The sequence below is a fragment of the Phocoena sinus genome, chromosome 1, assembly GCF_008692025.1.
Source record: "Phocoena sinus isolate mPhoSin1 chromosome 1, mPhoSin1.pri, whole genome shotgun sequence".
Classification (NCBI taxonomy): Eukaryota; Metazoa; Chordata; class Mammalia; order Artiodactyla; family Phocoenidae; genus Phocoena; species Phocoena sinus.
Window position 1 is genome coordinate 150,713,559 of NC_045763.1, and position 24,677 is coordinate 150,738,235.

A 24,677-nucleotide genomic window follows, 5' to 3' on the forward strand; every position below is an offset into this window, starting at 1 on the left:
AATTTTAGGGCTTCCCTGGTGGCGCGATGATTAGGAATCCGCCTGCCAATGCAGGGGACACAGGTTCAAGTCCTGGTCTGGAAAGATCCCACATGCCGCAGAACAGCTGAGCCCATGCACCACAGCTACTGAGCCTGCGCTCTAGATCCCACGAGCCACAACTACTGAGCCTGCGCACCGCAACTACTGAAGCTCACACGCCTAGAGCCCGTGTTCTGCAATAAGAGAATCCCACACACTACAACAAGGAGTGGCCCCCGCTCACTGCAACTAGAGAAAGCCCGCGTGCAGCAACAAAGACCTAACGCAACCAAAAATAAATAAAAATAAAATAAATTTATTTTAAATAATAATTTTACCATCAACAATGGAGGGGGGGATAGTGAGAATTTGTCAGTATTTATTTTAAAGGAAGAAGTACTTTATCAAGTAACAATGAATATGTCTAACACAGTTCACTTCAATCCTGTTGGATATTTATGTTGAATTAAATAGAAAAAGAAAATGTGTCCTTTATCATAGAGTAAGAATCATTTTTAGAGTTTATTACATGGGATATTTCACAAAATTATCCATCCTAATTGTGGACATAACTTTACAACTATAGATTTCCAAACTTCCTTCTACTATGACTCAAATACTTTGTATTAGGATTGATAAATCTTTCTCTTATGAATTTTATTAGACTGAATTACTTCTCCCAGAGCTTGAATATTATGGAATAAACTAATCAAGTTTTTTAAACCTACAAAACTAAGGAACAGACTTTGAATTATGTTCACCTTCTGCCAAAGTGACTCTTCTCATTAGACCCTTCCTTTAACATCCAGCCGTATTTTTTTTACTCTTACTCTATAACAGTGAAGACTGAGAAAATGATCTTGAATTTGGCTAGAAACAGCTAAAGTCAATATATCTCAGATAAATTGTTAAGCAGTTTTCTTTAATTTTACTTCTTGTACCATATGGTATCAACTACCTCAGGATTACAGGGATAGTCATTCACTCAATAAGCATTTTTGAATGTTCATGTTGTTCTAGGAACTGCTCTAGGTACTGGGTATACACAGGGTAGGGGAGGGGAAACACAATGCTATAAAGAAATAGAAATACAGGTGCTATGACGAGAATAATGGGGTGGGAGAATCTAAAGTGATTAATCTGGGAAAGCCTTTTTGAGAAAGTGACATTTGAGCTAAAACCTGAAGCATGAATAGGAGTTAGCTGATGAGTAAGAAGAGCATTCTAAGTAGGGGCTATAACACTTGCAAACACTATGTTGCAGGAGGAAATGAAATATTTTCCAGGCCAGTCTGGCCATAGTGTGGTAAGCAGGGAAAGAGGAACATGAGATGAAGTTTTAGAAGCAAGTATTCAGATTCGCAGCATCTATAAGCTATATTAAGCACTTATCCTAATTCATATTTACCACATGTTATTTGCTTATTTTATGTGTGTCCCCAAATAGTTTGTCCATGAGGGCAGGAACCAGTTATTTCTTATTACCATTCTATTCTGAACACCTAATAAGGTACTAGATATATAGTAGGCATTCAATATTTATTCAAATAAATGAACATATAAACAAATGATGTTAACGTGTAATTTAGGAATATCCTAAGAGCACTGGGAGGACAAAGCACTTTAAAGAGGGCATCAGATTTATGTTTCTCCAAGTTATTTTAACTGCTCTGTAGGGAATGGATTAAGGGGGCAAGAGTGGAAGTGGAGGACCAGTTAGGAGGAAGCTACTGCAGTAATATGTATATGTGGTGATGATGGTGATAATAATTATAATAGCATATGTTGAGTGCTTACAATGTACAGGGCATTGTCATGTATTATCTCATGTAATCTTCACAGTAACTCTATGAGATAGATATTATTCTGTATTTTGTAAGTATGGTTACTGAGGATTAGAGAAGTTTGATAACTTCTTCAAGGATCAAAAGCCAATAAATGGATAATAGCTTGGACTAGGTAATATCAACAGAAGAGGATCATTTTAAGATTTATTTTGGAAATAGGATCTCCAGGACTTGGTGACATGAGGAGTAATAGGGATGCATCTAGAATGTCTCTCAGGATTTTTACTCAAGCATCTGGTGGATGCAAGTGACATTTTTTGACCCATGGAAGATAGAGGGGAAGAATATTTGGAGGAAAGAGAGAAAGTAAGACTTTGGACATGTTAGGTTTAAGATGTTTGTGAGTCATCTGAAAGGAAATGTCATAAAGGCAACTACAGGCCTGAAGTTAAAAAAAATATGTCCAAAGATTAAGATTTAAATTTTCAGTTTCTTGACCTATAAATAGTTACAAGATATAAGAGTGGAAGAGATCAACTAGAGAGAGTGTGTAAAGAGAGGAAGGCTCATCACCAAACCACAGAGAAACTACCAACATCTAGAAGTCTGTTAAAGAAGGAGAGCCACCAAGGATAACTGAGAGTTCAGAAGAGATCAGAGGTGTGTAAGAATTTCTTGTCATGATATCCAAGAGAATATGGTTATTTAAGAAACAGAACTGTTTGTTGGATGTTATACAAAGGTCAAATTAGAGGAATCTTAGAGGAGTCTGTAGAATTAGGCAAGCTAGAGCTCACTGATGAACTTAACAAGAGCTATTTCAGGGAAATAGTAGAGAAAGAAGCTAGATGGATGTGGGTTGGAGTAAATAGGATGTCTGGTTAAAGATAGCAGGTTGGGGCTTCCCTGGTGGCGCAGTTGTTGAGAGTCCGCCTGCCGATGCAGGGAACACGGGTTCATGCCCCGGTCCAGGAAGATCCCACATGCCGCGGAGCAGATGGGCCCGTGAGCCATGGCCACTGAGCCTGCGCATCCGGAGCCTGTGCTCCGCAATGGGAGAGGCCACAACAGTGAGAGGCCCACATACTGCAAAAAAAAAAAAAAAAAAAAAAAAAAAAGATAGCAGGTTGAACATATTCATTGGTCATCTACTCTCCCCAAACAGCATTAAATAATAATTATGGGATTTTTAAAAGGCAGAAACTCTCAAGGACAAAGAGATGATAAATAATACCAACAAAATTTTGGAAGATAGCCAGGAGTTGGATGAGTGATAACTGACCTAGCAGATTTGAAAAAGCTGAATCCTAAGGCAGCAACCCTATTTTTCCATGGAGCTCCCCTCAAATTCAGGAATTGGTGGTGTTAATACCTCTGGAAACAGGGGTGAAAAAAAATCATGAAAATGGAGAATCTGGTTAAGAAATATACCTTTCAGATCTCCTCTCTCACTCCGAGCAACTAAGTGCTTGCTACATCGCCTCTAGTTGAGGGCAAAACAGAGGGTCTCTGTACTAAAATAAAGAGGATGACGCGGTGTTTTTATATGCTGAATGTTGAGACAAAAAACCTTCTTCTGCCGCTAGGCTCCAAGAATGCTAGCTGCCAGAATTATGCCCTTCAGGCAGGATTTTGGAAAACTCTTCTCTGAGGAACCACACCAACAAAAAAGACTAATGATATTGACATGAAATATTTTCCAACCAGCTGGCCATACATGATCACTCTACAGTAAATTCCACAGTAAACCAGCCCCATCCACACCACAGAACTTAGTTTTTGCCAAATTCTTAAATTTGAGTGGATAGTCAAGAATCATCAGACATCTGAAGATACTTTTAATAAGAAATACAAAAGTGAAAACAAACTTAGAAAAAAAAATAACATGGAATAAACAGAGACTATGATGACAGAAAAATACTAACATTGTATTTACACATATATTCTTAAAGTAGTAAGAGAAGATTTTGCATCGATGAAACTACAGAAAAATATGATAAAAATTCAAAAACAAACAGTAATTCTTTGAAACTAAAAATGCAACAGAAAGCTGTAGGTAAATTTTAAAAAAGCTCCCAGTAACAGAGAGATAGAGGTCCAGTCCAGGAGGTCCAACATCCAAATAGTGGAAGTTCCAAAAAAGAAAGAATAGAGAAAATGGAGGGAAGGAATCCAACAACTAATAGTTCAAGAAAATGTCCCAGAACTGCAGGTCATGAGATTCTAGATTGAAAGGACTTACCAAGTACCCAACATAGTACACAGATCCACTCCAAAACACAGCATCATGAAAATTTGAGAATACTGGAAACAAAGAGAAAGCCCTAAATTTAGAATCATAAATCCTTTTGGCTTTTCAACAGCAACACTGAAAGCTAGCAGACATTAACCTAAAATTCTATACCCAGCCAAATTAGCAATCAAACATGTGGATGAAATAAAAGATATTTTCAGACATATAAGATCCTATGTGCTCTTTCTCAGGAAGCTACTGGAGAATGTGTTTTGCTAAAATAAGAGAGCTAACTCAAGAAAGAGGAAGAAGATATGAGATCTAGGTAATACAACAAAAGAAAGAGGTGAAAAGATTTTCCCCAGTAGGATGATAAAGGCAGATATCAAAATGACAGACATGCAACAGGCTGGAGGAAAACCTATCCAAATGGAAGTAGATCAGAATGCCCTGGAAAATATTTCTTCAGGATGAAATTAATAGAATACTATTAAATCTGAATGTATTGAGAGAAGATTTACATAATGGGTGGGGGTGGACAGACAAAAAAGATATATAGAAAAGGAAGAGTAAACATAGTATATCTCAAAGCATTAACTCTCAATAGCATTTATTTAATGCAAAAGCAGGGAAGCAAATCAGGCAGTTTGGCTCCAGATATACTATACTATAGTATTGTACATTTGAATGCTGACAGGAATTCTTATAGAAGAAAGGTCAAAATGATGATGTATAAGAGAGGATCACAGGGATGGAGTTCATAAGATGAGATCCAGAGTACATGTACCTCATCTGGTTTTATAGGAAGAATATTTCCTTTATTGTACCAAAAGAAGAATAACATGGGTGCAAAGGAAGGTAGGTTTGTAAATTTGGTGATGGAAATATGGAGTTCCTGCCTACTGGCTGCTGTTTTCTTACCAAATTTTTCTAATTTTGTGGCAAACTCATTTTCTGAAAATAAAGGAAGCAAAAGAGGAGTGGAAAATTTGAGGAAAGAGAGGTCTTGGAATATGGGAAATCCAGCTTCCTAGAGAAATGTGGTAATTGCCTGGGAGTATACAGTACCCATTTGAGGTTGTTATTCTTGAGTTTATAATAGCGCCAATCTTCTTTACTTTGAATTTTTTTTATTGAAGTGTAATTTACAATATTATATTAGTTTCAGGTGTACAGCATAGAATTCAGTATTTTTATAGATTATACTCCATTAAAAGTTATTATAAAATAATGGCTATAATTCCCTGTGTTGTACAATATATCCTTGTTGCTTATATGTTTTATACATAGTAGTTTGTATCTCTTAATCCCATACCTCTGTCTTGCCCCTCCCCTCCCCTTTCCATATATATATATATATATATATACACACACACATGCCACTTTTTCTTTATCCATTTGTCTGTTGATGGACACTAGGGTTGCTTCCATATCTTGGCTATTGTAAATGACTATGAACATATGAACATTGGGGTACATGTATCTTTTCAAATTAGTGTTTTTATTTTTTCCAGATATATACCCAGGAAAGGAATTGCTGGATCATATAGGAGTGCTATTTTTAGTTTTTTGAGGAAACTCTATACTGTTTCCCATAGTGGCTACACCAATTTACATTCCCACCAACAATGTACAAGGTTTCCCTTTTCTCCACATCCCTGCCAACATTTGTTATTTGTGATCATTTCGATGATAGCCATTCTGACAGATGTGAGGTGGTATCTCATTGTTGTTTTGATTTGCATTCCTCTAATAAATTGTGATGTTGAGCATCTTTTCATGTGCCCACTAGTCACTGTGTCTTCCTTGGAAAAATGTCTATTCAGGTCTTCTGCATATTTTTTGATTGAGTTGTTTTTATTTTTGATATTGAGTTGTATGAGCTGTTTATATATTTTGGATATTAACTCCTTGTCACTCATATCATTTGCAAATGCTTTCTCTCATTTCATAGGTTATCTTTTCATTTTGGTGATGGTTTTCTTTGCTGTGCAAAAGCTTTTAAGTTTAAAAGAAAGATTCACAGATATGGAAAATAAACTAGTGGTTACCAGCAGGGAGAGAGAAGGGGGGAGGGGCAAGAGGGGGAGGAGATTAAGAGGTACAAACTTTTATGTATAAAATAAATAAGCTACAAGGATATATTATACAGCGAATATAGTCAATATTTTATAATAACTATAAGTGAAGTATACCCTTTAAAAATTGTGAATCACTATGTTGCAACCTGTAACATACAATACTGTACATCACTATACTTCAATTTTTAAAAAAGCTTTTAAGTTTAATTAGGTCCCATTTGTTTATTTTTGCTTTTATTTCTTTTGCCTTAGGAGACAAATTTTTTTTAATTACTGAGATTTACGCCAAAGAGTGTTCTTTCTATTTTCTCTTCTAGGAATTCTATGGTTTCAGGTCTTACATTTAGGTCTTTAATCCATTTTTATGTTATTTTTGTTTATAGTGTAATGAAATGTTCTAATCTCATTCTTTTACATGTAGCTGTCCAGTTTTCCCAGCACCATTTATTGCAGAGTCTCTATTTTCCCCATTGTATACTCTTGCCTCCTTTATTCTAGAATCATTGAGCATATAAGCGTTTGGTTTTGGGCTCTCTATTCCATTCCATTGATCTATGTGTCTACTTTTGTGCCAGTGCTGTACTGTTTTGATTACTATAGCTTTGTATTATAGTTTGAAATCCAGGAGTGTGATAACTCTTGCTTTGTTTTTTCTCAAGATTGCTTTGGATATTTGAGGTCTTTTTTGTTCCACACAATTTTAGGATTATTTGTTCTAGTTCTGTGAAAAATGCTATGGGTATTTTGATAGGGCTTGCCTTGAATCTGTAGATTACTTTTCATAGTATGGACATTTTAACAATATTAATTCTTCCAATCCATGAGCATATTATATGTTTCCATTTCTTTGTGGCATCTTCAATTTCTTTCATCTTCAACTTCTTTCATCAATGTCTTGTACTTTTCAGAGTATAGGTCTTTCACCTCCTTGGTTAAATTTATTCCTAGGTATTTTATTCTTTTTGATGCAGTTGTAAATAGGACTGTTTTCTTAATTTCTCTTTCTGAGAGTCTGCTATTAGAGTATAAAAATGCAACAGATTTCTGTATAATAATTTTGTATCCTACGATTTTACTGAATTCATTTGTTAATTCTAACAGTTTTTTTGTGGCATCTTTAAGGTTTTCTATGTATAGTGTCATGCCACTGGCAAATGGTGACAGTTTTACTTCTTCCCTTCCAATTTGGATTCCTTTTATTTCTTTTTCTTGTCTGATTGCTGTGGCTAGGACTTCCAATAAAATTGGTGAGAGTGGGCATCTTTGTCTTGTTCCTGAATTTAGAAGAAAAGCTGTCAGCTTTTCACTGTGGAGTATGATGTTATCTGTGGGTTTGTCATAAATGGCCTTGAGATATGTGCCCTCTATACCAACATTGATGAGAGTTTTTATCATTAATGGATGTTGAATTTTGTCAAGTGCTTTTTCTGCATCTATTGAGACGATCATGTGATTTTCATTCTTACTTTTGTTAATATGGTGAATCACATTGATTGATTTGTGAATTTTGTTCATCCTTGTGACCCTGGAATAAATCCCACTTGATCGTAGTGTATGATCCTCTTATATATTGTTGGATTTGGTTTGCAAATATTTTGTTGAGGATTTCAATATCTATATTCATCAGAGATATTGGCCTGTAACTTTCTCTTTTGTAGTGTCTTTGCCTGGTTTTGGTATCAGGGTAATGGTGGCCTCGTAGAATGAATTTGGGAGTGTTCCATTGTCTTCAATTTTTTGGAATAGTTTGAGAAGGATAGGTATGAGCTCTTCTTTATATGTTTGGTAGAATCCCCCCTCTGAAGTCGTCCAGTCCTGGACTTTTGTTTGCTGGGAGTTTTATTGGTTATCAATTCAATTTTACTACTAGTAGTCATTCTGTTCAAATTGTCTGTTTCTTCTTGATTCAGTCTTGTCAGGTTATATGTTTCTAGAAATTTGTCCATTTCTTTTAGGTTGTTCAAGTTGTTGGTATATAACAATTCATAGTATTCTCTTATGATTTTTTTGTATCTCTGTGGTATCAGTTATTTCTCCTCTTTCACGTCTTATTTTATTTGGGTCTTCTCTCTTTTCTTCTTGGTGAGCCTGGCTAGAGGTTTATCAATTTTATCTTTTCAAAAAAAACAGGTCTTAGTTTCACTGATTTTTTTCTATTGTTTTGGGGGGGTCTCTATTTTAGTTATTTCTTCTCTGATCTTTATGATTTCCTTCCTTATGTTTACTTTGGGCTTTATTTTTTCTTCTTTTTCTAATTCCTTTAGATGGTAGGTTATTTGTTTATTTGAGATTTTTCTTGTTTCTTGAGGAAGGCTTGTATCACTCTAAACCTCCCTTTTAGAACTGATTTTGCTGCATCCCATAGATTTTGGAAAGTTGTGTTTCCATTTTCATTTGTCTTGAAGGATGTTCTGATTCCTCTTTGATATATTCATTGACCCACTGGTTTTTTAAGTAGCATGTTGTTTAGTCTCCACGTGTTTGTGCTTTTCCTATTTTTCTTTCTGTAATTGATTTCTAGTTTTATATATTGTGATCAGAAAAAAAATGCTTGATATAATTTCTATTCTCTTAAAGTTATTGAGACTTGTTTTGTGGCCTAGAATGTGATGCATCCAGGAGAACTTTCCATGTGCACTTGGAAAGAATGTGTATTCTGCTGTTTGTGGATGGAATGTCCTGTAGATATCTACTAAGACCAACTGATCTACTGTGTCATTTAAGACCACCGTTGCCTTATTGATTTTCTGTCTGGATGATCTGTCCATTGACTTAAGTGGAGTGTTAAAGTCCCCTACTATTACTGTATTACTGTGAAGTACACTTTTTCCCCACAGCTGATCACTGCCCCCACCCTGTTGTGGAGCCACACTGCAGGGCAGGTGGTACCCACATGGATTCTTCATGTGTATCAAGGTGTAAGCTGTGGTGGACTGGCCACCATCAGAGTTCTGGGTCTCTTCTGAGGCCCTGCTTGAGCACACGCCAACAATGGCCACCACCACCCCACCCAGATGACACTCTGTGACCCCTGTTGCCTCTGTGTCCCACGGCCGAAATTCTTCTCTGGTCACGGCAGCCCTAGATCCAGTGCTGAGCTACAACGTGGAGTAAGTGAGACTGGACCATTTACTTGGCTCAGACTGGGGCACACACAGAGGTGGTCAGGGGAAACCCAGCAGCCACTAGAGGAGTCTTCAATCCAACCTCTCTACTCTGCCTTGGGGACAAGCCAACATGCATGCACTCCTCAAGGGCAAAGTTCAGGCTTCCCTCAGCCCTCCTGTTAGTCCCAGTGGTCCTCTGACCAACCAAGGGGCTCATCTCCCTGTGTAGGACCCCAGGAGTGGGGTGCCCAATCTGTGGCTCAAACCACTTACTCCCCAGTGTGGGTCTCTGCCCGTGTAATCTCCCTTTTCCTCTGAGTCCCCTTCCAGGGGCACAGATCCCAACCTGATCACTTTTCTTTCCTTCCTATCTGATTTTGTGTGGATCTTTCTTACAGCCTTGTTTGTACAGAAGACTTTCTGCCAGTTTACAGTTAGTTTTCAGAGAGAATTGCTCCACATGTACATGTATTTTTGATGTGTTCATGAGGGGAGGGGAGTCCCACATCCTCATACTCTGCCATCTTGATTGATTCGTGGTGTCAGTCTTCTTGTTGTGTGATCAACAAGAGATGTTAGTAATTTGAAGGAATCCAATGATAAAAAAAAAAAAAAAAAGCAAGAGCAGGAAATTCTGACACGTGGAGTAGAAGGTTAAAGTTTACATTTCTGGGTACCTAGACACTAGCAGATAGGAGGGAAATGGTTACAGTCTAATCCATCTGTCTGGCTTATAACTGTTACTATAATATAAGTATGTATTCCGTGGTCCTGCATACTGCTAACAATGAATAAAATAAATGTTAATATATTATACTCATAGTATACTTAATGCAAATTCTATGACAAGTGTTCCAAGAAATAACAAGTTTGAGAAGCAAAATATATTCTTGAATTGGCAATTTCAACAAATGACTTTGTGTAGAGCTATGAGGAGCTTGCTGGGAGATCCAAATATTATCCATTTATGTTCCCTAGTATTTTCCAGTATTGAATATTTGCTATAAGCTACAGTTCTTTGTAAATACTATTAAACTTGATATTTCTCATTTATTAAACAATGTTTCAATACAGATACCGATAATAATAAATAAAGAACATAAAGAATGTTAGAAGCATGTTAAGAAAGATAATTGAAATCAGTCAGCCCATTGCCAGATGCGTTTTAAATTATTGCAATGTAAAGTATCGTCAATTGAGGGCTTTCATAATACCTCAGACTCATAGGTATATTCATAACATCAAAAAGTCAAAAACCTCTGAAACAGTCCTGATGAGCCAATGCCTACTACTTTTAAGAGTTATGCACAGTTTAATAGTATGTCAAGGGACAAGATTTGGGGAAAAAACAATAAGCAAAACTGTAGCAGTAGATGGGTTATCTACAGACACTATCTCCAAAAAATGACTTTTTTAGGGCAAGTTTGTTAAATAAAGGACTTCAGTTTCCCAAAAGTTTATCATCAGTTTTGACATTAATATATAACTACTATAATATAATAGAAGAATTATACATAGAAAAATTTGGTGCCCTTCATGAATTCAAATTTTTCAGGGAGAGAAAGAGGACAATTACATCCTAGTGGGTTAAATCTAGAGATATGTTCATTGTGTTAAGAGATTGCAGTGAAGCAGTACCTAACATCCTATTCCAAAAGGTGGTACTTGGGCTGAACCTTGAAGGAAGGCTAAGACTAAGCCAGGAGAACAGGGTGGGAATGGGTCCAAGCAAAGGGTGCAGCCCAGTAGCATGAAAGCATGACAGTTTCAGAAAAATTAGATGTGACTTTGGTAAGGAGTATGGATGAACATGTGGTGGGGAAATGCACATAGGCCGTTTATGAAGGTTTTTTAATGTCTTATAGGGACTTTGAATTTCATCCTGAATGCTATGAAAATGCCTCAAAGTATTTTAAGGAGAGGAATGACAATTCAGATGTGCCTCTATAAAATGAAAGATGTGAAACAAGGAACTTCTGTAGTTTCTTCCATCCTTAGTGGTCTGTGATCCTACAAATAGTGAAGTCCAGATCAGAGTAGAGAGGATGAAGAGCCGGAGACAGTTATGAGAGTGATCTCACAGGAGCTATGGGAGGATTGCTGTGAAGTATTGAGTCTGGGTGCTGCAGTTAGCTGGCATGGGGATAGAGGAGAGAGGCCAGAGGTAAGACAGGTTCCATTTTGAACATGTTAAGATTTGGCATTCCTTACAAAACCCACTAATGCTACTAGATGATCTCAGCTCTCCCCTCAGACTTTCATTAACACTGGGAAGAAAAGGACTACTGAATCCTCTAAATTTTTATGGTAGGTGGGCCAACACTGCTCTCAAAAAAGGGAGAAAAAAAGCTACTCCCAGCAACTACTTAACGATTAAGTCATTTCAGAGCTTCATCCAAATCCACTTAATTACACCTTTAGTTCCCATCTAATTAGTTTAGGCTTAACACTAATATCAGTTTGGTGAGAACTTGCTGATCTATTTGATCTCTTAGTCTGGCCTATCAATTCCACAGTTTATAGGCAAGTTATAACCATCCTCGTCTGAATCCTTTCCCAACTGTTCTCTCTTTAAAGCAAGTTCTCGCTACTACTTGAAGAATAAAACCTTCCCTCTCCGCAACAGTACATTCAGAGACCCAGCATGGAGTACCATGCCCTACACCATGAACATAGTGGGTACCCAGCATTTCCTAGGGCTGGTGATAATACATGTTCAAACTTCATTTTTTCCTTTGGAGAGGAAAAGGAAAAGAAAAGCATGGCTAGGATGTGACTGTAATATGAATGAATAAGTATCATGAATGGTTAGAGCGGAGGTCCACTCTATTTTGCAGAGAGTCCAACTTTATAAGGGGCCCAAAGAGGAAAGATTGACCAATGACTGATTGTGGTATATTTTGGTTTTAAGGTGGTGTGTGTGTGTTTGTGTGTAGGGGAAGTGAGTTGCCTCAATGGGGAGGTGGTACTGAGAAAGGAAATAAACTAGTTTCAGACAGTCGAGAAGATGACTGCACCACAACAGCATGCAAGGATGGAGAAGGAGTGAGGACACAGATGAGTCAGGTGGGCTGGACTGTAATTAGATTCCACGGTCAGGTCATCAAATAGGAATTCATATACAAAGAGCAACAACACACACTGCTGCTCAAATGATGATCTACATCAACCAGGGAGCCTTAGTCTCTCAGGTTTCTGACTTGGGAAATCCTCTCTTTCCCCTGGTCCAGACCTCCCTCTCAATTCTCTTGGAACCTTAGAGACTTGGTATTTTTCTTTTTTTTTTTAGTAAATTTATTTATTTATTTTTGGCTGCGTTGGGTCTTCACTGCTGTATGCGGGCTTTCTCTAGTTGCAGCGAGCGGGGGCTACTCTTTGCTGTGGTGCGCAGCTTCTCATTGCGGTGGCTTCTCTTGAAGCAGATCACGGGCTCTAGGCACACGGGCTTCAGTAGTTGTGGCTCGCGGGCTCTAGAGCGCAGGCTCAGTAGTTGTGGCGTGCAGGCTTAGATGCTCCGGGGTATGTGGGATCTTCCCGGACCAGGGCTCGAACCCGTGTCCCCTGCATTGGCAGGCGGATTCTTAACCACTGCGCCACCAGGGAAGTCCCGAGACTTGGTATTTCTCCAAGCCAAAAATAAAGAAAGCAAATCAAAACGAAGAAAGATTCCAAGCAAAACATTTAAAGATATGGAGAATGAAAAACACCACATTCAGAATAGTGATTTATTTCAGCTGGGGGTGTATGTCTGTTTGGAGGAGGCAGGAAGGAGTGGGGAGCAAAGTTTGTTAGCAGCTTGAACTGTAATGTTAATGTTCTATTTCTTGAACTGGGTATTAGGTACAGTGGTGTTTTTATGCCAGAATATCTGAAATATTTCATAATTTTCAAAAAGAGATGTTAAAAAAAGGAAAGAGGAGCTTCTCTGGTGGCGCAGTGCTTGAGAGTCCACCTGCCGATGCAGGGGACACGGGTTCGTGCCCCGGTCTGGGAAGATCCCACATGCCGCGGAGCAGCTGGGCCCGTGAGCCATGGCCGCTGAGCCTGCGCGTCCGGAGCCTGTGCTCCGCAATGGGAGAGGCCACAACAGTGAGAGGCCCGCGTACCACAAAAAAAAGAAAGAAAAAGGAAAGAGTAACAGAAAGATCATTTTGTCTATGCCCCTACTACTACCTGGGAAAAGATAGGGGCCCTTCCTAATTATTCTACTTTTATTATAAACGGAAAAACTGTTCACAAACAAGACTGTGCCTCCTCTCATCTCTGAGGTTAATGCTCACAAGTCAATTCATTTTTTTAGCAAATGTTCAAATCACACACCTATGAAGCTCAATCAACTGCGGTGACTCCATCCATGGGTGTAACACTAGTTGCATTGAACTTCTGATTTGTAACTTCCTGTTTTGTTAGTATTATGACATCATACATGTTTGAATGACACATCAGGAAGAGAGGTCATCCTCCTTAAATGTTCGATCAGTTCTGTTATCCACATGCCGCTGATAGGGTACTGAATTATTCCAGGCTTCCTCAAACCTCCTTTCTCCTCACTAGTCCTGCCCTACCTCTTCTGTACCTAAGCCCCAGGGTCACTGCAGCTCTGCAATGATCACATTGCAGAGACCACACAGAGAAAAGATGAAAGCCATGTGTCATCTTGTTATAAAAGACATGAATAGAGCTTCCCTGGTGGCGCAGTGGTTAAGAGTCCGCCTGCTGATGCAGGGGACATGGGTTCGTGCCTCGGTCCGGGGAGATCCCACATGCCGCGGAGCAGCTGGGCCCGTGAGCCATGGCCGCTGAGCCTGCGCGTCCGGAGCCTGTGCTCCGCAACAGGAGAGGTCACAGCAGTGAGAGGCCCGTGTACCGCAAAAAAAAAAAGACATGAATAGCTACAAGACAGAAATGAGACAAGACAGGATAAATCTAGCTATTAGAATTAGACCTGCACATTATCTGTGTATTTCATGTTTCCTACTTGGGATTTTTCTCCAAAATAGAGGCTGATTGGCATCATACTGATAGATGGCAAGCTTGATGTCAAACTGCCTGAGCTGAAATCCCTGCTCTGCCACATCATAGCTACAAGATCTTGAGCAAGTTATTTAACCTCTTTGTAAAATTTGTATATTAATAGTGCCTACATTCTGAAGTTCAGATAAAGAGTAAATGAAATGATGCATGAAAATGCTTAGCACAGCACAATTCCCAGTGCATAGCAAGAGCTTAATAAATGTTGGCAATTACTGTGTGCATTGATTTTAATTTTTCTTTCTGCCCTCTGGTATTGAGGATAACATATATCCAGGAAAAACCAGCTTCCAAGCAAAAGGCACATCTGGTGAAAGTGGCTTCCATTCCTGGAGGAAGATTCCTTCCTGACTTTTGGGTTCTTCCAACTACTCTCTTCTCCTTACTCTCTTCTGGTTGTTTTAACTACAGGTGCCAGAAATCGGCTACTGGAAGGAGATAGGAGTTGCTAAACTGGTTGGTAGCTTCCTTTGTTTTCATTTCTTAATATTCATTGCTACCTTCCATGCACAGCTAAAAGGGACCAAAGACCCAAATGACAGCACGCATGTTCCCTCCCTCAAGGCTGTCCAGTCGCTTTTTCATCAGAACAGGGACCTCTTGGGGGAGAAAATGGTTTTATTTCCCCCAGAAGTAAATGAGGCCAAGAAGGTCGTTGGCAAACTGTAGGGCAATGGTTGTCTCAGTGCCAGCATCTCTTGCCTTAGACGCCTTTTTCTGTGGTCCTGAGTGGAGATGCTAGGATTATGAGCCGCTAGGAAAAAGCTTGAGGATGACAGTGACTCTGAAAAGCTAAAAAACCGAGTAGCAAAACTGGCCACAAAGGATTTTAACTTGCAGAACTCAGGGGAATATACTTCGAGAGGAAGAAGGCAGTTATAGATAGAAAATCAAGTTTCAAACAGACACACGGAAAAGCATACTGCCTAGTGGACTGTGTTTCTTTATAACAATATATTTTTTTAAATAACATGCCGACTCTCCTTCCGTCCAGTCTCAGCACAAACCGGTCCCCCTCCTTCCAGCCCTCCTCTATTATTAAAGGCTCTTTATTGGCTCTCAACGAGGAAGGGAGGGCAAGAGACGATTGGCTAAGTGAGAGCAGCACCGCCCTGCGCCATCCCCTCCCACGCCCTCCCTGGATAAACAGCTGGAATGAGAAGCAGGGAGGGAGGGCTGGGATTGGCTGAGTGTCAGTTGCCAGGGTGGGGTGAGGCAGCGCGGATGAAGACTTTACCTGTCTAGGTAAGTCAGGGAGAGGTCAAAAGAAGAACAGTAGGAAGCAGGGGAAGCAGTCTCTGTCTCCGTCTCTGCCCTTTGAAGTATAAGGGTATTCCTTTCCTCTCTTCAGCCCCCCGCCCAGTGAAGGTGAGTTAATTCCTATAATTCCTAACCAACTAACTATTGCTTATTCTGCAGCGGGGTGGGGGGGGGGGTGGCTTCATGGGAAGTCAGAGCTATAGAGTTGCGGGGAGCCCTTTATACACCAGGTGGGAGTCTTTCCTCTCTGTTCCTCAACTCCCTGTGTCCAATACGGGATCAAAGTGAGTTGGCAGCTTCTTGAGACTGGAGTGTTTTAGTGGAGACCCAGGCTGAGACACATTTCTTTTTTTCATCTGCCTGTTTAGGTTGGATGAGCATATTGTGCTGACAACAAGAAAACAGATTTGCTTTAGAAATTTCCATCTCTGAATAATTGAAGTTGCACTGTGATTTTGGAAGAGAATTGTTAGAGGAGGTCAAAATGGAAAATCTCCTGGGGAAGAAAAGTGCTTTGGTTTTCCATTCTAACAGGCAAATCTCTCATGGCTTTATGAACTCAATGTCTATTGTTATTTAAACGAAGGGTGCAGTGTGTGTGTGTGTGTGTGTGTGTGTGTGTGTGTGTGTTCAGTATTGGTAGTGTAATAATGGAGCTCTTTGTGGATGGGTATGTAAGATGTGAGCTGTGCTATGTTTTTGTAAGGGTGTGTGAGATTTGGTTACATTGGGAAAATGCCAGCTCAGGCTACCAGCTCATCTCTGGAAAACCCACGGATAGTCTAGTTGCAAAGTCAAGCCTATTTGAGTTCAGCTTCATTAAATTTCTGACTTTGCCTGTTAATAGACACAGGGACTGGCAAGCAGGAAGCTACTCAACTGTACCGGGGCCTCACCTACATTAATATTTCACGGTAGCAGGTTGAGTCTAGTAGGAATTACGAGTGGGGCTCAGGCCAAAGCAGTGTGGCAGAGTCCAGAGAGGAGAACCGGACCAGTGTTGTGGTTTTGCTTTGACTTCCTTCGGGTGTCCCAGTTGGCAGTCTGTGTGGCCGGATTCCCTGCACAAGGACGCTGGGTGTAGAAGTCAAGTCAGAGTAGCAAGTCAGCTCTCCGCCATCCAGCTTGTGGGGATTAACACTCTGGTCCCTAACTTCTCCCCTTTTCCTCCTGCTTCCAGAAAGAGGGAAGTGGGAAGACCCAGTGCCAGGATCCCAGAGCCTGGCACACAAGCCCTGAGTGAATATATTGGGTTTTGTCCTAGCAACTGAAGCTTTAGGCTTTATTTAGCTCAGCCCACACCACAGAACCAGTCCACCAAGCTCACTGACTGAGGGCTGCCATACATGGCGACCTCATCGGCAATAAAGGTAAGCTGCAGTGTCAAGCAAAGTTCTTCTGTGCAGGTGATATTTCCACCCACCCTCTCCCTCAAACCCACTGGTGAAAGAGGCGATTATATCATTGCTTAAACACAAACAGAAAATTGCCCATGTGCTTGTGGAGAGGGATACACACACAGTGCAACTTTTAGTCTTCTTGGTCTTTTCCTTAGGATGTTCTCCAGCCCAAGGCACATTTTGGGTGGTCAGCAAAAAGCAGAGGCACCTGGTCTAAGAGAAACAGGAAATCTCTTTGACCGCTGGGGAGAGAGCTCAGCTCTTGGAGGATATAGGAATGGGCTCACAGGAAGAGGGTGATAGGGGGGCCTTGGGTCTGTTCAGATGGTACAGAGAAGCCAAACAGGAGTGGAGCTGGAGGCCTCTTCCCACCCCGCCCCCTCCAGATGCCAGAGTTCCACACGCCATTTATTTACTCTCCTCCAAGGCTTGGCTGGTTTCAGGGAGTAGTTAATATTTAATGTACCTTTGCATGGGTGGCCCCGATATAGGCTGTGCACATTTCTTAACCTGTTCCCTCCTCCCCTCAAGCTGCCCAAGGAGGTCAAGGGTTAAAAAATACAGAACTCTCACCTTGAGTGTTCTGCGTGCTGTTCAGGCTTCTTACCAAGTAGAAATACCTCAGGTTTCAATGGCTGCCCTGAAGTAGCCCCCAAGTTTCAAGGTTGTAAAGTTGGTGGAAGGAAATTCAGCCTCCAGGTCAGGCCAGACTGGTGAGGGAAGGAGAGAGTGGTGAGAAGAAGAGAAGACATCTTTATGGTTCAGACTTTTAGGGTCAGGACACTAGGTGTGGTGATGAGGTGTGAGCACCTTAGAGCTCATTCAGCTTCGGTTTCAGGTTCAGGTTAATCTCTGCAGTGATTTCGTTGTGCCTATGACTTGAGCTTCAGTGGCATTGGGTGTCTTTTCCTTATTCTGGAAATAGCAATTTTGGGGACAAAAAGCTGGCCTGGATGCATAAATCTGAATCAGAGAGAGTGGTCTTAGGGCTTTCGGTGTTTAGTCAGATGTGGCCAGTGGCCCTTCTTTAGGTACCCGGCCCTCTTGCCTCTGGACAGCTGCTGTAATGCCCTCTAGAAGGGCTGGGAGCCACAGGCTGCCCAACAGATGCAGTTATAAATCATTTCCTACTTCCCATAGGAAGGGGAGGTAGAAAGAGCCCCAGCGTTTGCATCTGTCAAATGGAGAAAATGCCACATCCTGCCTAAGGTATCAGGTTATCTGAAAGCACTTTGTAAGCTATACCCTGGTATGTTTTTTAAAGCAATGCTGTTCATATTGTTTCTGTCTCTTCCAGCTGCTTCAGGCCATCCTTTGTTCCAAAGTGAGAATGTGTTAGGCTGCCCTGGGAGGGAGGAGAGGCTAGCACACCACTGTAAAGTCCAAAGTGTGCTTGGAAGAACAAGGGTAGTCATTTTTCTCTGAAAGGGAAAGGTAGCGTCTGCTCATCCATTCACAGAGAACATTCTACAGTGTGTCACTTTTAATAGTTACTGCCCCAGTGTAACAGATAGGAAAACTAGAGCCAAAAAAACAGACCCTTGGATCTACACTGACTTCTTGGAAACAATACCTTTGTCTTAACAAAGTTTTGCATGCCCCATGCCTATTAGGTACTCATAAATGTTAGTGTAACTGAAAGCATTGCCCAAATTCCGTTAAGCCGTATATTTTCTGGGAAACAAAATAAAAAAGAGCTTACATGGGGCTTCCCTGGTGGCACAGTGGTTAAGAATCTGCCTGCCGGACATGGGTTCGAGCCCTGGTCCAGGAAGATCCCACATGCCGCAAAGCAGCTAAGCCCGTGTGCTGCAGCTAGTGAAGCCCACATGCCTAGAGCCCATGATCCACAACAAGGGAAGCCACTGCAATGAGAAGCCCGCGCACCGCAACGAAGAGTAGCCCCTGCTCACCACAACTAGAGAAAGCCCGCGTGTAGCAACAAAGACCCAATGCACCAAAAAATAAATAAATAAAATAAGTAAATTTATTAAAAAAAATTTTTTAAAGAGATTACAGTAATAGGGTAGAAGCCAAAAAAGAGAACTTCCAACAGTTCAACTAGTTCTACCGTCTACTGAGTTCTAGTGTCAACTCAGTAGACACTAGAACAGATGACGTTTATTCATCAGCGTTTTTTGAATGCCTTCTGTGTGCCTAGGCTAACGAGAAATGGGTCCTCTTTGTTGTAGTGGTCTCAACCCTTCAGAATTTTAGGAATGAGTTAGTACTTTTGGAACCTAGACAGTCATTAATGGAGAGGCTAGCTGAGGTGACTGAACTTCATCCACATGACTTCTCACATTTCTGTTTCTTTGGGATTCTGGATAATGGGGAACTAACCTCATGAAGGAATCCCAGGAGTTATCTTACCCCATGTTGATGTATCACTGGGTTTCTTTGGTATCTCTGTCCCCTCTGGTTCTCCCTCTCTCTCCTGAGAGGCTTTGGACCCGCGTGAACTACATGTGTCTTGCCCATAATGGATCTTACCTCTTCCTTCCCCATTGTCCTGCCCCCTCCCTACCTGCCCCAGTTGAAAGAGACTCTCCTCCCAAGCAGGAGGGGAGCTCTGTGAGGCCTTGTGTTTGTCAGCTCTAGGTGGTTGGCAGACTGACTCACCCAACACAGCCCAAACCTGACTTTGGCACTGGAAGCAATTATTGGCAGAGGCAAAAAAGACAACCCGCCTTGGAATCTAAAGCCCAAGTCTCAAGATCTCAAATAAAACTCAATTTTCCAGGACATTTTACCTAGTAGTCAGAAGGTGGGAAAGATGGTAGAAAATAAAGCATGGCATTGTGGGGAAAATATGGATTCAGAATCAGACAAAGTATACTCTAATTCTAGCTCTTCCCCCAGGTCCCTACTTGATCTTAGAACTGTCTTTTAATCTTAATTCTTCTAGAATTTCATTTGAGCATAGGAGAGTCACCTTTGGCCTTTCCAGCTCTGGTGGAGTTTTTCCCACAAACAGGAATATGAAAATCCCTGGGATTCCCTGAAGGAAAGATGGCACTACCTTCCTTTGCTATTTCTGTTGGCACGATGAACTTGAAACTGTTCTTTCCCTATGAGTTGGAGTTGGGAGAAAGCTACCTAGAACATTGCTCTTGTCCATTTGACACAGATTAGGGAATCTCATTGGGAATAAATGCAACATCAGGAGGGTGATATACAAGAGGGAAACTGGGTTTCCGTCAACCACTGGGGTGCCATGCACATCCCTCCCAGACTAGGGGGATGACGGTGGCTGGGGTGGGGGTCATTGTGATGGTGCTGATGATGTGGCTATGGTAGCAGCTGAGTGTTACAGGGCCGTGCACTGCACAAAGTGTTTTCCATGGAGTATTTCATTCTATAGTCACAAAAACCCTTTAAGGTAGGTACTATTACGGGCCCTGTTCCTTTTTTTTTTTAAAAAAAGCTTTTATTTCCCTTGCTTCAGTCTACTTTGATCCGAGATGGATCTTGTCTTTTTCTTATTACAAAAACAGTAGTAGTTACTCATTTATTCTTTAAGTGTTTGCTTACTTACTACAAACTAAACTGTGCTATCGGCTCTCCTTTAGTCTTACTATTAACCCTATTTAATGAAGAAAAACAGATTCAAAGAGTAATTTGCCTCGTCACAACACTTTAAATGGTGGAACTGGAATTTGAACCCAGATCCAGCTACCTCCAGAACCCAAGCTTTAACCCCCGGAATATGTAGTGTTTATAGTAATGAAAATGTAGGTTAAGCTCCCTGGTTCAGAGAAAAAAACGTGACCAAGAGAAATGATGGAATCTCTTTTCTGACTAGACTGCTTCTCCACCACCTAAGTCTGACCTTCTGCATGTATGTAAGCCAGCTTATGCGTCCTTACATGTCCAGCTTATGTGTCCCCCTGCAGGCTGGGGATTTGGGTTTGGGTCATGGCTGAGCATGGCCCCTTCCAGCTCTCTGTTTGCTTGGTGTCCCTGCTGCCATGCTGCTCCAGGGCCTGGGCAGAGCCTTGCTGGAGCCTGGCTCAGCTCACACGTGGCTTTGATTCTTCTCTTTTCAGGCCCGGCCTGGGACATTCTTCGCTTCCCTTCGCTTCCCCTCTGAGAGCCCCTTTCACCACCCCTGCACCTTGCTTCAGGCGATGCCCGAGAGAGAGCTGTGGCCAGCAGGGCCTGGCTTGGAACCCGTGACCCACATTGGCAGCTGCGATAGCATGATGAGCACCACCTCCACCCTCTCTGGATCTGTACGTACTTTCTGTCTGCAGCCTGGCCCACTCTCCGCACCCCTGCCCTGCCCTGCCCTACCCACCACCGTCCTTGCTCACTGCTCCTTGTCTTTCATCTTCCTCGTCAGGGAGTGAATCACACCAGTTGGTGTTCTGCCTCTGAGTCACCCCTGGTTCTACAGAGAATAGAGTGGGACAACCCCAGAGAGTAATAGGACAAATGAGAGTTTTTCCCAGTTTTCATTAGGTTGGGTGGTTTAATTGAGATGAGAGAGTGGGTCAGTGATCTGAGGTCACGGTGGAAACTAGAACATAGATCCTTGTAGCACGTGGATTCCTCAAGTCCTCTGCAAAGAACAGCGTTACTTCCGTCTTTTACAAAGATCAAAGAGCACGGAGCAGTTAAGAGCCTGGGTTCTGGAGCCAAACAGATCTGGGTTCTCTACTTATAAGCTCTATGACCTTGGACAAATTACTTAATTTCTCTAAGCTTCAGTTTCAGTTTTAAGATGGGCATAATATTAATACCAAATTCATAGGGTTCTTGAGGTGAGTAAATGAAATGCATGTAAAGCACTTAGCACGTGCTTCTATGTAGAAAAGAAATAGCCTATCTGTAAGTAGAGACTGAGAATTTTCCAAAGTCACTGTGTTTAACTATTTGTGAGTGACATGTAATAAACTGTAATTTTTCTGGACATGAATTTAAATCTCAATTCTTATAAGGTTGGTGTGACAGAGTAAATCTGTCCTATGTCCAAATGTAAGCATTCCTTTGTTATGGGTACTCATCACATACATAATAACCCTTGAGAATTTATACTTTATTGTTCTATATCCTATACATAGAGGTATTTGATAATTTAAGGATCGTAATGATCTCTACTGAATGTCAACGATGTTTGATACAGTCGGTGAGTTTTGATATGTAAAAATGAAGTGGAAAAAGCAGCACACAACACACAGAAAACCTAAAGTGCAGACAATCTGTAGATAATTTCTTTTTAACCCTAGATGATGGGACCTCACAGACCGCGTTCAGTTTCTGTTAAGCAGAGGCCAACATGAGTAGTTACATACCACTGGACACAGAATGTGACAGGGATTAAAGGTTTTCAGAGTGAATCATCCATAAAGGAGAAATTCAGAATTGGAGTTTTGGAAGATTATTTTAGTAGGAAGAGGGCAGTAGAGAAGATTTTGTTTAGGGAACCTCTGGGGTCTGCATCAAGGCTTCCAAGGGCTGTATTCGGGACTTCCCTTTACAATGTAAGCCTCCCTCAGTCAACTGACAGATGATTCTTTAAGGAGCCTGGGGAACTGGAGAAGTTATTCCAACAACCATCTCCCCTCCCCCTAAGATATTTTTAGGGCTTTCTCAAAATCTTTCCTGGACATCTGAGTGGGTCTGGAAAATATATAACTCTGAAGTATCTCCAATATTAGGAAGAGGGGTAGAGACGGCAGGAAGGGACTCAGGCCAAATTTCCTATATTCCCATCTGCCCTTTTGGTCCTCCCTTCAACCTTCAACTTTGGAGAGTGGTTATTCCATTGATCTTCCTAGCCTTGTAGAACATAGGCAGTAACCATCTGAAATGGCCTCACCTGTTCTCCCAAACACTCCTATGTGCTTTCTCATAATGAAAATTATTTATTTTAATTTCTACTTAATATTTAATACTAAGTTGCTTTCCCCTCACCCCATACCAGTTTCTCCACCTTCCTCCCTTAAGTTAATATTTGCTTAAGAAATAAATGCACACGTTTTTGAATGTTAGCCAGAGCCAAATGCTATCAAGAAAGTAAATACACAAAAGGGGGGAAAAAATCCTGTATGGAATGCATTTCAAAGTCAAGTGTAAATTATTTAGTAAATTGATTTGTGACTAGTCATGATAAATTGGCTGTCTTTCCTGTTTGTCCTCATACTGTCCTTGACATGCCAGATCAAGAATGCAGAAGTACTTTGAAAAGTTAAGAGCAATACCATTCAAGTTTAAGGTCAAATCATTATGCTGCCCATATAGTTTAGAACGACATTGGAGACATGCGAAATGAGATACTTGACATAGGTTACACAGAAGAAGTGGAATTAGAACCTGGGACTGCTTCTGATCTTTGCTCCTAAGCATTCCGCCCAGGAGTGAACAAAAGAAAGGTCATTTGCCATCTGCCTGCCCAACTGGGTGCTACTGGGACAGCAGCCCGACGGTCTCTGCCCTCCTTGGTGCCCGCAGTTTCAGGAAGCAGCTCCAGCAGGTCTGCAGAGCGGCATGATGGAGAGGTTTCCAGCTCTTCAGCAATCCTTCCCAGTGCAGGGTGGTTCTCGGGCCCCGCCAGTTTCTGGGGAGCTACTTCTCACAGCGCCCTCTCCTCGCTCTAGAGTGACAGCAGCTACGACTTCCTGTCCGCTGAAGAGAAGGAGTGTCTGCTCTTCTTAGAGAAAACCATTGGCTCATTGGACACCGAGGCTGACGGTGGACTGTCCACTGACAAGTCTGGGCAAGCCACAACTCCCCAAGGTCCCCGAACACTGCCCACGACCCAGCCTGCCGCCCAGGGTAAGAGAGAGTGTCTAAAAAAATCAAAAAAGGGGACTTCCTTGGAGGTCCAGCGGTTAGGACTCTGTGCTTCCACTGCAGAGGGCACGGGTTCGATCCCAGTTCGGGGAACTAAGATCCCGCCCACATGCTGTGAGGCCAAAAAAAAAAACAAAAAATAAAACCCCCAAAAAAGCAGTACATCCTCTGGCCACTCTCCATCTTGTCTGCCCTCTGCTCTAAGGGTCACAGGCAGAAGGAGGAACAAATGCTCTCCTCTGCATTCTCATGGCTGGAATTAAAGACTTGTTGTCCCTGCAGGGAAGGAGGGTTTGCCGATAAGCCAGCCTTCTATGTCTTTCTATGAAGTATCAGAGGCCTGGGAGGGAAAGGGGTTTGAGCGGCACCCATCCTCTTATGGAGAAATTCTAAAACAATATGACCACAGAGGTGAGGGAGAGATTCAGGGAGGGGTGGGTGGTTGGCTCTGGAAAAACTAAGTCAGTCTGTGGAGCTAATCTGGGTGACCCAGAGGATGAGGCTGCAGGAGATAAGAAGAGGGAAGGGCTCCCTTAACTTCAGTGGGTGACGTCTCAAGGGCCTTGTGAGAGAGTATGGAGTGGCGTTGAGGCTCAGTAGACGGGAAACAAGATGACACGTAAGTGTGGCCATGAATGCAGGGCCATATGCCCCAGGGTGAGGGGGGCATTTTACTCCTGAAGACAGACCCATTGGTATCAGGACTGTGATCACTTATTCATTCATTTAGCAAATATTTATTGACAATGTGTTAGACCCTCCCTGAGATAGAGGAGGAAGTGGGGACGTGGGGCTTCCTCTGCTGCCTGGTGCTGATTTCCTGGTCCAGTGGGCCTGATACGTGTGCTTATTGCTGGAAGAAAAGAACCCCTGTCACTCTGTGGTGTGGGGACAGCTGTGGCCATTACAGAATCATCCAGGTGCCTATAGAAAGTGAAGGCAGAAGAAGGCAGAAGTCT

The 24,677-nt window shown here is 41.7% G+C and overlaps 1 protein-coding gene across 6 annotated transcripts in view; it reads left to right on the forward strand.

Annotated features, from left to right (window-relative positions):
- Positions 1-24,677, forward strand: part of C1H1orf116 (chromosome 1 C1orf116 homolog) — a 38,022-nt gene that overhangs the window by 10,623 nt on the left and 2,722 nt on the right. The window contains exons 1-3 of one of the 6 annotated variants that reach the window (XM_032606873.1): positions 15,437-15,505; positions 20,970-21,155; positions 23,523-23,700. In XM_032606873.1, the coding sequence (XP_032462764.1) occupies positions 21,051-21,155; positions 23,523-23,700 (283 nt within the window). In that variant the 5' untranslated portion in view covers positions 15,437-15,505; positions 20,970-21,050. Of the gene's footprint in view, positions 1-15,436; positions 15,629-20,969; positions 21,156-23,522; positions 23,701-24,242; positions 24,338-24,677 lie in introns of those variants that run through there. The other 5 variants (XM_032606866.1, XM_032606883.1, XM_032606908.1 and 2 more) reach the window with 5 other exon arrangements.